General features: G+C 38.7%; 1 protein-coding gene across 1 annotated transcript in view; it reads right to left on the bottom strand.

Moving 5' to 3' along the window:
- Positions 1-1,780: 1,780 nt before the first annotated feature.
- NLRP4 (NLR family pyrin domain containing 4) overlaps positions 1,781-15,629 on the bottom strand; it is a 77,228-nt gene continuing 63,379 nt past the window's right edge. The window contains exons 6-10 of the mRNA XM_077133540.1: positions 15,185-15,352; positions 9,917-10,087; positions 6,876-7,046; positions 6,071-6,241; positions 1,781-1,880 (exon numbers count right to left, since the gene is read on the bottom strand). Of these exons, the coding sequence (XP_076989655.1) occupies positions 1,787-1,880; positions 6,071-6,241; positions 6,876-7,046; positions 9,917-10,087; positions 15,185-15,352 (775 nt within the window). The 3' untranslated portion in view covers positions 1,781-1,786. The remainder of the gene's footprint in view (positions 1,881-6,070; positions 6,242-6,875; positions 7,047-9,916; positions 10,088-15,184; positions 15,353-15,629) is intronic.

The following is a 15,629-nucleotide window of genomic DNA, read 5'->3' on the forward strand; positions in this document are numbered from 1 at the left end:
GGATTTAAACAGCCTTGAAGACAAATGGTGGTGGTAAGCGTACTGATTGGATGTCACAGCTTTCCTGTGAAATCATCTTGGAATATCAACCAGGAGCTCCTGCTCAGGTGTCATGGTCTTGGGGACAAATGAGCTGTTACCTCCAGAATGCTTTTCATTTTGCTGTAGATAGCTTATTAGGGTCCCAGTGTCCAGGAACATAATCTTATACTGTGCTTGGCTCCAAAATCCTAAGATGACTTTGCCTTAAGTCTCTTTTTACCCTTCTCAGTATAATGTTTTTAATTCTTAGAAATGTTGAAAATATTCAGTCAAGCAAAGGATATAAAATAAGTTTGAGGAAGCCTGAAGTCTCATTTCTCATGGATTGAAAGGTAGGCTGGATGCAGTTATAATTTCATTACTATTATACTTTGACTAAATAAGCTAATGGACTTACAAAGTTTACTGTGCTGGTGTGAAACAATTATGTTCCCCTGAAAAGCCAAGTTCTTTTATTCCTAATCCAATGTTGTAGAATGGGAGCTTTTGATTAGTTGTTTCCATGGAAATGTGACACACCCAACTGTGGGTGTGACTTCTTGACTAGTTTGTTTCTGTGGAGTTGTGGCAGCGCCCATTCAAAGTGGATCTTAGTTTACTGGAGTCCTTACAAGTTCACAGAGAGAGAAAGAGAGCTGACACAGAGAGAAGAAAGATGGAACCAGGAGACAGACTTTTGGAGATGCTAAGAGAGGAAACCTAGAGTTGCCCCAAAGAAGCTAACTGAGGACCCACAGATGCTTAGGGAAGAAACCTCTGGAATCAGAGCCATTTGAAATCAGAATCTGGGAGAAAAGGACAGCAGACATTGCCATGTTCCTTCCCATGTGACAGAGGCACCCTGGACGACCTTGGCCTTTTCTTCAGAGTCAAGGTGCCTTTCCCTGGATGCCTTAGTTTGGACATGTTCATGGCCTTAGCCCTGTAAATTTGTAACCTAATAAATCCCCTTTGTAAAGCCAGCCCACTTCTGGTATATTGCATTCTGGCAGCTTTAGCAAATCTAAAGAGTATCTTAATGCCATGTTACTGATGGATGCATGGAAGCACATGGATGGTATTGGAAGCCTCTATGTGAAACTCATGAGAGGGTTGCTTCTGGGGTTTAGGGAAAAGGGAATTAGAGTTTCTGGTCCAAAGGATCTTCACTTTTATCTGCAATGGTAGGTAGAAGGAATAGATGATTTATAATTTCTGAGTTTTAAAAAATACTTTAGAATAGTTTATCATACCAAAGAAGACAGAGCTTTCTCAGTCCAGTGTAAGGACAAACAGCAAAGCTGGTGAATAGGAGGTCAAGTCGTACCTGCATTGCTACAGCTGTCACTCTATTCAGCATCTTTCCAAGTCTACATCAAGGAAGGACCAGTTTCTTCAATCTACACAGTTGCATCATCCACCAGTAACAAATCCTGTTTCAAGCCTTTCCAAAGTGTTTAAGATATATTACTTTATTGAGTGCTTAAAATGTCAGTGAGACAGGATAGAAATTTTACCAACAAAGTATTGCAGAGACTGATCCAGAGTCATTGAGCAGATAAAAACCACACAAACATACATTGTATAAAACATTCTGAAATGGGTGCCAGAAAAATCACAGCTCACATCTGCGTCAGTGATCTGAAATTCCTGGGCACAGAGTAAGTAGAAGTAAGGGCTCCAATCCCTATCCTTTGTGGGTCCTCTTGAGTCAGAATGAGTCCAGGTTATTGTAATCAGATTTCTACCTTCTGGGTCTTCTGTTTCACCAGTTACCTCTGATTCTCAAGGATGGATTTCTCTCTTCCTCAGCCATCAGAAGTCTCTGAGTTTCCTCATCAAATTCAGATTTTTTCAGCCTGAAAAAATAGAAAAGAGGCTCAATTTAATTCCTACATTTTTTCCCTTCCTGCAGCCCATCTTTATCTGTAATTTCTTGCCTGGATGAGCTGAGGAGACCCAGGGGAAAGCACCTCCACATATCCAGTGGTACCAGCATGCAGTGTTATGCTGATAAATTTAATACCCAGCTGTTCTAGTCTGGTAGCTGCTGGAATACAACACACCAGAGAAGGATTGGCTTTTAATAAAAGGGGTTTATTTCATTAGTTCTTCAGAGGAAAGGCAGCTAACTTTCAACTGAGGTTCTTACGTGGAAGGCACAGGGTGATCTCTGCTGGCCTCTCCAGGCCTCTGGGTTCCAACAACTTTCCCCAGGGTGATTTCTTTCTGCATCTCCAAAGGCCTGGGCTGAGCTGTGAGTGCCAAGATGAGGTATGCTGAGCTGCTTGGGCTGTGCTACGTTGAGCTCTCACATTTAAGCACCAGCAAATTAAGTCAAATGTCATTCATTGCAGCAGGCATGCCTCCTAGCCGGCTGCAGATGTAATCAGCAACAGATGAGGTTCACATACCATTGGCTCATGTCCACAGCAACAGAACTAGGTGCCTTCACCTGGCCAAGTTGACAACTGAATCTAATTATCACCACTCTCAAAAAAAGCCCAGATTTGTGGCATTTACCAATCTCTGTAGTGTAAATTTCCCAACCATGGCCAAGTTCAAGGTGCCAACTTAATATCACTAAATCTGGAGTTAGGGAGAGAAATAGCTCTCCACAGCTGGTTAGAACTGGCCCTAACCCATCAAGGGATGGAATAAACGCCCTGCTTTTTAGGAAGTCTGTTTTCACATAAATTCTAGGAATGGAACAGGAAGTCACTGGAAGTTAGTGGGGAAGATCAAAGCCATTTTTACCTTTGAAAATATAAGATGATAATAATTTCCGTTAGTTTAGTACCTGGTCCTCTGCTAAGTGTTTTACATGCAAATCTCAAATTTTCACAGCAACCTTATTAGCTATCTAATGGTCCAGGTTTGTGATGAGAACATTGAGGCTAAGAAATGCTAAGGAACTTGCCCAAGGTTACAAAGCCAGAAAGTGGTTGAATCAGGATACAATTCCCAACAATTTAATTCTGGAGTCCCTGCATTTAAAGACTATGCTATATAGTCATATATATGACTATATATAAAACCAAGATCACTGTCTTGGTATTTCTGTGGCTATAAATCTCTCTGTTGATATTTACAGGCAGACCTCGATTTTATTGCACTTTGCAGATAGCGTGTTTTACAAATTGAAGGTTCGTGGCAATTTTGTGTCAAGCAAGTCTCTCGGCACTATTTTCCAACCATGTGTGTTCACTTCTTGTCTCTGTCAGATTTTGGCCATTATTACATGTTATGGCGATTTGTGATCAGTGATCTTGGATGCTGTTACTATTGTAATTGTTTTGGGGTGCCACAAACTGCACCCATAGGATGGAGAACTGAACGGATAAATGGCCCACTTACCAGCCATTCCTCATCTCCTCTTGCAGCCTGTCTACACTCTGATATTGAAATTAGGCCAGGTAATAGCCTTACAATGGCCTGTAAGTGTTCCAATGAAGAGTCAGTTTTCTCACCTTAAAAGCTCAAAGTGATGAAGCTTTGTGAGGAAGGCATGTTGAAAGCTGGGATAGGCCAAAAGCTAGGTCTCTTGTGCCCCAAATTAGGCAGGTTGTGAATGTAAGCTAAGAGTTCTTGAAGGATGTAAAAGGCTACCCTAGGGAACAAATGAATGATATGAAAGCAAACAAAGTTTTAGTGGTCTGGATAGAAGATCAAACCAGCCACAACATTCCCTTAAGCCAAAGCCTAATCCAGATCAAGGCCTTAATTATCTTCAGTTCTATGAAGACAGAGAGATGAGGAAGCTTCAGAAGAAAAATTTTAAGCTAGCAGGGGTTGGTTCACAAGGTTTAAAGGAGGAAGCTGTCTCTCTTACATAAAAGTGCAAAGTGACACAGCAAGTGCTGGTGGAGAAGCTGCAGCAAGTCATCCAGAAGATAAACAGCAGATTTTCAATGTATATCAGCAGCCTTGTACTGGAGGAAGATGCCATCTAGGGCTATGAGAGCAGGAGAGTGAAGCCAATGCCAGCCTTCAAAGGACAGACTGACCCTCTTCTTAGGGGCTAAGGCAGTTGGTGATTTTCAGCCAAAGCCAGTGCTCATTTACCAATCTGAAAATCGTAGAGTCCTAAAGAAGAATGCTAAATCTACTCTGCCTGTGCTCTATACATTGAAAAACAAAGCCTGGATAACAGAACTTCTGTTTACAGCATGTTTTACTGAATAGTCTAAGCCCATTTTTGAGATATCATGCTCAGAAAAAAAATTTCAAAATAGTACTGTTCGATATGTGATTCAATAACCTTGATTCTTGAGGATGATTAAGTATAGAGCTTTTGATAGTGTGAGCATGTGAGTGTGAAAACCTTGTGACCGACACTCCTTTTAACCAATGTGTGGACAGATGAGTAAGAAAAAAACCAAAAATGAATAACGGGGGAGGGGAGGGATGGGATGATTCGGATGTTCTTTTTCACGTTTGTCTTTACTTTTATTCCTATTTTTTTTTGGAGTAATGAAAATCATATCAAAATTGACTGTGATGAACACACAGCTATATGATACTGTGAACCACTGATTACAATTTGGGTCCATGAATATATACTATAACTCAGTAAAATTGGAATTAAAAAATCCATCGCCCTAAAAAATGCATATACCATTAATTGACAATTCACCTGGTTACCCAAGAGCTCTCATGGAAATGTACAACAAAATTAATGTTTCAAGCCTGCTAACACAACATCCATTCTGCTGCCCATGTATCAAGGTGTAGTTTTGACTTTCAAGACTGATTATTTAAGAAATTGGGCAGTGCAATGGTGGCTCAGTGGCAGAATTCTCGCCTGCCATGCCGGAGACCTGGGTTCGATTCCTGGTGCCTGCCCATGTGAAAAAAGAAGGAATTAGATAAATCTATCACCGCTATAGATGATTTCTCTGTTGGGTGTGGGCAATGTAAATTGAAAACCTTCTGGAAAGAATTCACCATTCTGGCTATCATTACGAATTTGTGATTCATAGGAAGAGGTAAAAATGCCACATTCACAGGAGTTTGGAAAATATAACTTTTCTATGCACTGAGAAACCAAGTGATTTGTGTAACGCGCTTTGTGGCAATATTTGCTCTGGAACCGAACTTGCAGCTTCTCTGAGGTGTGTCTGTATCGTTTGCAGCTGCACCAAGTTATTTCCTCCTACAGTTAGTGAATATGACTCTTAAACAACTGCAATATCTTAATACACATTTTATGGAGACTGTTCATGGCTAGGGGTTATGGAGGGAGGAGAGGAAGACTCAATTATTTGCTTTCAACATACTTATCATATTACCTAATTTATATTTTCAAGATTGCTGTGTCAAATAACTACCCCTATTTTGAAGATAGAAGACAAATACCTTGCCCAGGACTACACAAGGCAAAGCTAGGATTCAAACAAACATATCCATGACTCAGAAAATAAGACAATCCCAGTCTTTCCACTACATCGAGACTCTTCTCTGGCACTCCATATTCTGAATCTTTAGTGAAAATATAAAATAAGAAAGAAATAGTATTAGGCACCAAGAATTCCTAGATATAGATTTATAAGAAATGACTTGAAGGAAATTAACCTGTAACTTTACAAGCAGAGGAAGAAATTAATGTTCTTTAGTGCTGAAGTTATACCAATCTCCATCTAACATCTTGTATTTCCCTCTCCTAAAAGTGAATGGCCTAATTACTACCTATGATTCCCTTGAGCTTATAGGTTCGAAAGGAAAGGGGAAAATGAGAAAGAAATACTAAAGGTTATATAGTTATCTAAGTAAAATATTTGTGCCATTAAAATGCAGATACATGTAATTTGTAATTGTCATTTGTATTCTTATGTTAAGTACCACCAGTTACTGGGCACTCATTTTCCAGTGACTGTGCTCAGTGAGTGCTTCTTTCTGTCATGCCTTTAATAACAGTCTGGGAAAATCACCTGCGTTTTAAATGACTTTGTACTCATTAGGTGGAGCAGGGGCACATTTCAGGTGCTGATCAACCCCTTCCTCGCCCCAAGGACTCTTCCGCCATGAAGAAGAACAGAGACGAGCTCACCCAAGGATCTTTAGGGGACACGCTGGGTGTCTCAGGGCCTCACACAGCGCCACCACCCCGTCATGGCCCAGCTCATTCTGTGTCAGGCTCAGCCTCTCCAGAGTTGTACTGCTGCTAAGGGCAGAGGAGAGATCCTCACAGCAGGCACTGGTCAGCCCACATGCATCCAGCCTGCAAGGAGAAGACACGCGCTGAGTAGTGGCCTTACCCTCAGGGTGAAGAGAGCAGCTGACGGTGGGAAGGGAGCCAGACATTTAACCAAGAGTCATCCCATAACCTCTGAGGACCGGGACTCACGAACCAGTGCCTGATGTCAGATTATCGCGCTGGTAAATTGTAGATGTGGCTATAACCGTCCAATTCTCTCCATTTCTACCCCTTCTGCAGTTTGACTGTGCAGCTCATTCAGTTAAGATTTAAGTCTCTTTTCCCACCCCTTGCTCTGGAGGCAATGTTATGTGAGTTTTCAATACACCTCGTACACTTCTAGCTCTCTCGAACCTTCAGATGCCATGTCAACAAGCCCAGGCTCGGCTGGCTTGATGGTGAGAGGAACCCTGTCCCATCACCCCCTCATCCCCAGTTAACACCCAACCAGCCGAATGCCAACCCTCCATGGACCTGAGTGTGCCTAGATTAGAATAATAGCCAGCAATAACTGCTCATCATTTTATGCCTCTAAGGTTTGGAGTGGTTAATTATGCAACAACGGCTGACTGGGACACACCCCTGATGGAGTTTTCTTTATGCCCATCAGTCCTCCAAACTTAACCACCCACAGAGACATGCCCTTGAGGATACCCACCCAAGATTCTTTATGTGGCAATTGGGATGTGTCAGAGCTTTGCACAACAGCTTCACACCATCATCTTCTATGGGGTTGCACCCAATTTCCAGATACCTCAGGTTTTGGTTGTGGGTGAGAACTGAGGCAAGGTATCGACAGCCCTCTGCGGTGATGAGACATTTTACCAAACTGGAAAATAACAGTGATGACATCACTCTCAAGGTTTGCTAGGTTTTGTTGGATATTACAAAAGAAAAATGCCAAAATACCTCAGCCTTTATCATCCATATGGATAACTGTCCCAGTATCATTTGTTGAAACTTTGTCCTTTCCCTACTTCTCCGTAGCACCATGTCCATGATGCAATATCTGAACATACACAGACAAGCCTGTTCCTGGGTTCTCGTTTCTTTAGTCTATTTGTTTATCACTGTGTGAATTTACGCTACTAATTTTTATAATTTTATAATATCTTGTTATCTTTAGAGTAAGACCTCGCACTTTTTATTCTTTGTTTCTTAGGTATTCTTGGCGATTTGTAAGTACCATATGTATTTTTAAATTGACTTTGATTTCAACAAGACAGCAAAAGCAAACCAAAAATATTTTATTTTGATTGGGGCTCATGAAAATTAAAATAGTTTGCAGAGAACTGAGTTTTAAAAATACTGAATATTTAAATCTTTTTCTTGTCCTATACTATCATTTGATGATATTTGCTACAAAAGTCTTACATACTGTGTTAACTTTATTCCTAGTTAATTCCTTCCCCCCCCCCCCACTCTTTTCGTTTTCTTTTTCAACATGGGCAGGAATGGGGACTCGAACCCAGGTCTCTGGCATGGCAGGCAAGAACTCTGCCTGCTGAGCCACCGTGGCCCACCCCTTAGTTAATTCCTTTTAGTAAATGGTACCTTACTTCCATTAGCTTACTTCTTGTTGTTATATAGAAAGTTTTTGTATGTCAATTGTTTTAAGCAAGCTTGCTAAACTTAATTCTAATAACTTAGCTACAGATTTTTAATTTCCTTCTTAAATCATTTTCTCTTTTTGGGGGGATTACTATTTAAGCTTGTCTCTTTATGAAACAGTTACATTTACACTGTTTAAAAAAGATAACTCTGGCCACTTCAATATCTGAAGTGTAAGAGGCAGGTTTGTTTCAGCTTGTTCTTGGCCAGTGTGCAGTTTTCTTGTGTTTTAGGTTATTTTAACTGTGTGGTGTTTTTTTATCTTGAAAGATCATTTTAGGATTAATTTGAGGTCAGAGATCATGCCTGTTATCTGCCTCCTGGGAGGATTTCCATTTGCTTTTTCAGGTGTGTGTGTGTGTGTGTGTGTGTGTGTGTGTATATATATTTTAATTTTCAAAATATATGTTAACAACTAGTTACAGAACATTTTGAGAACTTGTCATGGGCTACCTTTCCACCATCTCAGATTTTTCCTTCTGGCTGTTCCAAATCACTGGGGGCTGAAAGAAATATCAATATAGTGATTCTGCAGTCATACTCATTGGTTAAATCCTATTTTCTCTGTTATAACTCCTCCTTCTCCTTTGGTCCTTCTCCCAGTCTATAGACTTTCTGGGCTATGCCCATTCTACCTTTTTTCATGTTAAGGGGTATTAACAATAAGGGGGAGGGGTATGTAATTAACTGATAATCTTGGAAAGGCTGGTGCCTCTGGGTTTTAGGATTTATCTGGCCTAGGAACCCTCAGGAAATCAAACTCAGTGCATGAAACCTTTATAGAGTCTCAGTTAGAGCCCTAGGTGTTCTTAAGAGTTAACAGTAGTGACATTGCTTGGAGTTTGGTAAATCATAGGAATTAGCAATGTTTAGCTGAAGTTTGCTTGAGAGTAGCCTCTAGAATAGCCTCTCAACTCTCTTAACCACTGATGCCTTATTTTGTTCCCTTTCTTGGTTAGGAAGTTGTTGTTGATCCCACGGTATCAGGACCATCCCTGTGAGTCATGCCCCCCATTGCCAGGGAGACTTTAACCTCTGGGAGTCACGTCCCAAGTAGTGGGGAGGGCAATGATTTTCCTTGCAGAGTTGGCCTTAGAGAGAGAGGCCACATCTGAGCAACAAAAGAGGTTTACTGGAAGCAACTCTTAGGGCTCATTTTGGTAGTCTTAGCTTCTCCACTACAGGAATACATTTCATAAGGGCAAGCCTCAAAATCAACGGCATGGCTGAGACTACTATTTTAAGGCTTCATTAAAAAAAATTATATTAAGGAATTTTGACAGGCCTCACTTAATCTACTACTCATTGTATTTCTAGTTCAGTTTCTAGATGCATTTAATGGTTTTTAAAATAATCTTTTATTGACTGTTTTAGTGGTTTCATGTTCAAGGTTGATCTAGGTGACCTAACCCACCATAATGAAATAAAGAATGCATCTCTTTTCTCACATTTAACATACTTTTCAAGCAAGGAATACACAGTTTTAAATTCTGAGATTTTCTAACGGATTATAAAACATAATTCTGCCAAAAATTCCACAAGTCTCTGGATTTATAAGGGAAATGCTATACCAATTGCCCTCAGAAAAGACATTTCTCAATTTTATCATATGGAATTAAGTATCTTCACTATCTTTCTTTCACCCATTACTCTACCCTCGTTCCTTTTGAAATATCCTCTATTTCATCCACAATGACTGTCACACATGTCATCAGATCTCCCACTCCTACGCCTTCACCATCTCTCTGGAATTCCAGTCCTCTGGATCCATGTGGTAAAACTTACTCTCCTTGTAGAATACATGCCAAACATATCTTTAGCCATAAATCATCCTTGTACCCCAAGTAATAATAATTCCTTTCTTCTCTCTTAGTCCTTTACATATACCCCACTAAACAACAATTAGCAACATGTTAAATCCGTGACTTAAAAGTCAACGTACAAGTTTGTTCACCTAAACCTCTCTACAAGATTCTAAGCCATGTATGTGTTAACTTTTGCATTCTAAGGTGCAGACGTGATGGCCTTCTCAGCAGCCCAAGGCCTCGAAAGGGGCTTGATCTTCAAAGTAAACCTCAAGGCACCTACCATAGTGACTGCAGGTGGCTGTTTGTGTGTTTGAAGACCTCACAGAGGAGTTTGAACCCATTATCTTCCAAGGCATTTGCGCTGAGGTCTAGATGGATCAGGCTTTTGTTATGCAGGAGAGCTTCAGAGAGGTTCTCCCAGCAAGAACCACTGAGGTTGCAGTAAGTTAAGCTGTGGAGATAAACATATAAGTGGAAAGGAGGGAAAAGGAAAACGGCATCTCAAGGTATATATTTTTTGACTTTATAAAAATTAAAAACCTTTATGCATCAAAAGATATTATCAAGAAAGTAAAGACAACCTACAGATTTGGAGAAAATATTTGGAAACCATACTCTCAAGATATTTTTTAACCCCACAATAAAAGTACTATTCCTATCATTTTATATACAAAATCCTTAAGAGAAACCAAGTACAGAAAGTACAAAGCAGAGGTTACAAGAGGTCTTTCGTTTCCTTGCTTTCTTGCACTAGCTAGATCATTTAGTGCAATGTTGAATAGCAGTTGGTATAAGTAGACATTTTTGTCTTATTCTTGATCTCAGGGGGAAATCACTATTGAGAATGATGCCAGCTGAAGGGTTTTCAGACATTCTCTTTACCAGGTTGAGGAAATTCCTACCATTTCTAGTTGCTTTAGCATTTAAAAAAATAGTGCTGGATTTTGTCAAATATTTTTCTGTGTCTATTAGACAGTCAAGTTATTCTATTTTAGAATACTAATATGAATTACATTGAATTATTTTAGAATGTTTACTAATGATAAATCTCTATGATAAGCCCTGTTTTAGTCATGATGTTTCATCCTTTTGATGTTGTTAGATTGAGTTGCTAAAATTTGTTTAGAATTTTAATATACATGATCATGAAAGAAATTAATCTAGCTTTCTTTCCTGTAGTATCTTTATCTAGTTCTGGTACAAGGATAGTACTGGCATCATATTTGGGATTTTCCTTTGTATTCAATTTTCTGGAAGAATTTGTTTGGAATTAGTATATCTTAAATGTTTGATAGAATTCACCATTGAATCTAGGTGAGCTTAGAGTTCTCTGTGAGAAGGTTACAACCTCCAAATTCAGTTTCATGAATAGATGTACGAGTGCAAGGTTATTATTTTATGAAGTCTTTTGAGTGAGTTTTTAAATGAAAAATTTTTTTTTCTTTTTGCATGTGCAGGCACTAGGAATCAAACCCAGGTCTCCCAGCATGGCAGGTGAGAACTCTGCCACTGAGCCACCATGGCCCGCCCTCCTGAGTGAGTCTTGAAAAGTTGTTTCTTTCATGGAATCGGTCCATTTCACAAAAGTTACCAAATTTGTTAGAATAAATATGTTCATAATAGTTCCTTAAATCCTTTTAATATCTGTAGAATCTTTACAGATTCTGTGATGTTATCTTACTCTTTCTTAATATTGGTAATTTGTATCTTCTGTTTATCTCCTCATCAGCCTGGCTGGAGGTTGATCAATGTATTGATCATTTCAAGGAACAAGCTTTTGGTTTCATTGATTCCCACTCTGATATTAATTTCCTTTCTTTTGCTTCCTTTGGGTTTAATTTTTTCTTATTTTTCTGGTTAAAGGTGGAAGCTGAGATTATTTGTATGGAACTTTCTTTTCTAATGTAGACATTTAGTGCTTTCCATTCCTCCTACATACTACTTCAGATGCATCTCACAAATTCTGATATATTGTACCTTCATTTCCACGTACTTCAAAATACTTTCCATGTTCCCTTTGATTTATTCTTTGGTGTATGTAATATAAAATGTATTACTTAGTTTCAAAGCACTTTAGAATTTTCCAGGGGTATTTCTGCTGTTGATTTCTAGTTTAATTCCATTATGGTTAGAGATTCTATGACTTGAATCCTTTTAAGTTTCTTGAAACTGGCTTCATGACCTAGAATGTTGTCCTCCTTGGTAACTGCTCCAGGTACATTTGAAAGCACATGTATTCTGCTGTTGGTGAGGTGTCTAATAAGCATCAAAAGATTTTATGAACACTATCAACCAATGGGACCTGTCTTTACTGTTTTCTCTTTGTTCTATGCTTATTACTAAAGGAATATTGAAATTTTTTGTTATAATTTTGACTTTTCTATTTATCTTGCAGTTCTATTATAATTTTTTTACATGGTTTGAAGCTGTTATTAGGTACATAACAACCCTAAATGTTTATATGACAATGAATTGATACTTTTGTCATGAAATGACATTGTTCATCCCTGGTAAAATCTATTTTTCCTTTTTATATAGCCTCTCCAAATTTCTCTTGATGTTAGTATGTCATTTTCCACCTTTTGCTTTATTATGTCTTTACATTTAAAGTGTGTTTCTTGTGGGTAGAATATAGGTGGGTTTTCTTTTTTTACCCCATCTATCTGTCTCCTAATTATTTATTTAGACCATTTAATGTGATTGCTGATATGGTTAGGCATAAGTCTGTCACCTCGCTATTTGTTTCCTAACTGTACTATCCATTCTTTATCCAATATTTCTTCTTTTACTGCCTTTTTTGCATTCAAAACCTTTTAGGATTTCCTTTTGTCTCCTTTGTTGGCTTATTAGCTGTACTTCTTTTTCATTATTTTAATGAATTCTTTGCACTTTACAACATACATTTTTAACATCACAATTTACCTTCAAGTAATATTTTGTGTTTAGTAACAGAAAGGTAACAGCATATTTCCACTTCACCCCTCCTGACCTTCACACTATTTTTACACATCTTACTTTTATGTATGTTAGAGCCCCAGAATTCATTGCTATAATTTTTGTTTAAACTAGGGGGTAACCATATTTTCTGGAAGGGGCTTTGTTGGTCATACGGTTTTTATTGCAGGGATTCAGTTCTGCTGTTACAGCATGGAGCCGCCACAGTCAAAGTATCATCAGATGGGCATGACTGTGTCACAGTAAGGCTTCATAAAAGCAGCCAGCAGGCCAGATTGGCTCATGGGCTATCATTTGCCAGCCCCTGGTTTAAATAGTCAATTATGCTTTTAAAATATTTAAATAATACGAAGAAGTCTTACATTTTTACCCATGGCGTTACCATTTCTGGTGCCCTTCTTTCCTCTGGTTAGATTTATAGTTACATTTGATTTTGTCAGAGGATTTCTTCTCACATTTCTTATCGTGTGGGCTGTTTGGTGATGTTTTACATATTTTGAAAACTTCATTATTTACTTATTGTTTCTAAAAGATTTTTGCTGGACATAGAAAAAATAGGTTGACAGTTTTTTCTTTCATTACTTTAGTGATGCTGCCCCACTGTCTCATTGCTCATCTCATTTCCGATGAGAACATTATCGTTCTTAGCTTCTTTCCTCTACCCATAACTTGTCTTCCTCTTAGCGTCTTTAGGATTTCCTCTTTATCACTGGTTTTTAGAAATTTTGATTATTATGTGTTTTGGTGTTGTTTCTTTTCCCATTTCTTGTGCTTGGGGTTCATTGAGCTTCTTAGATCTGCGGGTTTATAATTTTCACCAAATTTGGAAAAAATTGGCCATTATTTCCTCAAATATTTTTGTTTTCCTCATCTTTCTACTTGCTCTTGGGTCTCCAATGACATATAAAGTATTCCACAGCTCGGTGATATTCTTTCATTTAAAAACGCTATCCCTTTGCTTTATTTTGGACAGTTTATTTTGCTATATCTTAAATTCGTGAATCCTTTCTTCTATAATATCTAATCTGGCTTCAATACCATCCAGTGGTTTTTTTTCTAACCTCATACATCGTAGTTTTCAATTCTTGTTTAATTTATGGATTTTTATATCATTCATTGCTCTACTTAGGTTTTTCAGTATATCAAATAGTGTCTTAAACTATTTCATTCAGTTATTTTTGGTTGTTTTAGGTGGAAGATTAACTCCCTGGTATTCCATCTTAGCTGGAAGTGTATGTCCTTTAATTTCTTCCTGATATACTCTCCAAATACCCTTACTTTCATGTAGTTCAAATTAAAAAAACCCAGAAGCTCCAACAGTAAAATCTCCCTACCATCTCCCCCAGCCTCCTAGTCCAATTTACCAAAGGCAAGTTAAAAAGTTAATTGTATTAATTGCTAATAAATTGATCCTACAAAACATAAAGTGATCTTTCCTCCTTCTTTGTATTCTATGTTTCCCCAAATTTGCTTCTAGGTTAGTATATTTACTCATCCTATTATTGCATGGATGACATACTCAGTATGAAATGAGTGCAATGGACCCAAGGACACCCTGCTCTGCTGCTGTCCTTAGCAAACACCTACAGCTGAGCATCCACTTTATCTATTAGCAACAAGTAAAAGTTATCAATCAGGGAGCACCTATGTGTATACAGATACTTTAATATAACACCTTTTAATACTTAGTAAGTGTTCCGTGTGCATAATCTTAATTTTCATAAGACCTCTGTGCTGGCTTGAAAGGATTATGACCCTAGAAAAGACATGTTTTATTCCTGATCCAATCTTGCAGGAGCAGGCTTTTCTTTCCCAACTGCATGTTGGAAACTTGATTAGATTATCTCCACAGATGTGACTTGCCCAGCTGTGGGTATTAACTTTTGATTAGAGGGAGATGTGACTCTACCCATTCCATGTGGGTCTTGTCAAGTTTACTGGAATCCTTTAAAAGAGGAAACATTTTGGAAGGAGTCCCTCTTTAGAGCCACAGGACAGCTACAAGAACCATGAGAGCCCACTCAATCAGAGACCATTGGAGATGAAGAAGGAAAACATCCCCAGGGGAGCTTCGTGAAACAAGAAGCCTGGAGAGAAGCAAGCAGATCTTGTCATGTTCGCCATGTGCCTTTCTAGTTGAGTGAGAAACCCTGAATGTCATCTGCCTTTCTTGAGTGAAGGTGACCTATTGTTAGTGCCTTAGTTTGGACATTTCTATATCTTTGCTTTAATTTGGACATCTTTCATGGCCTTAGAACTGTAAATGTACAACTTAATAAATTCCTCTTTTTAAAAAGCCATTCCATTTCTGGGATATCACATTCTGGCAGCTAGCAAACTAGAACAGCCTCTAAGACAAGATTTCTTTTATCATTTTTCAGATGAGCAAACTGAAGCCAAAGGTAGTTAAATAAGGTGCTCAAAATAACAGTGTTTAAGTGGTAAATACAGGATTTTAACTCAAGTTTGATTCTTAAACTTATGCTCAAAACATTTGCTATGTTGCCCCCATCCAAAGATGGATTTTAACCAACAGATCAAAGATCAATCTGCCACATGCTCTCTATGGTGGGCCCTCCCGATGTTTACTCACACCAAGGTTTCCAGAGTGCAGTCTGGGTGGCGCAAAGCCTCACACAGCAGGTCCATCCCTTTATCCAAGCAATTGTGGGCTACATTAAGATGCTTCAGCTTCTTGTTGCTGTTTAGAACTGAGACCAAGACTTCACAATCATCAGCTGAGAGGCAACACTTTGTAAGCCTGTAGGAAAGAGAGACGGTCACATCCTATTGTTTCTAGTTCCTTGAACTATTCCTCTTGCCAGTCCTATAAGATTTAAGGAGCACACATTTGCTCTTGGTAGGAATCTCATGGATTCCCCTTCCTCTGTTCTTCATCTTCATCAACCCACTCTGTGCACTACAATGAGAGGCAACTTGAGACACATACACTCAGCTACCTCCATCATCGGCTTAAACCTCCCAATGGCTTCTCACACTTGTAGGGAAAAGTTCAAAATACATAGCATTCTCACCTG

The sequence above is a fragment of the Tamandua tetradactyla genome, chromosome 16, assembly GCF_023851605.1.
Source record: "Tamandua tetradactyla isolate mTamTet1 chromosome 16, mTamTet1.pri, whole genome shotgun sequence".
Taxonomy (NCBI): domain Eukaryota; kingdom Metazoa; phylum Chordata; class Mammalia; order Pilosa; family Myrmecophagidae; genus Tamandua; species Tamandua tetradactyla.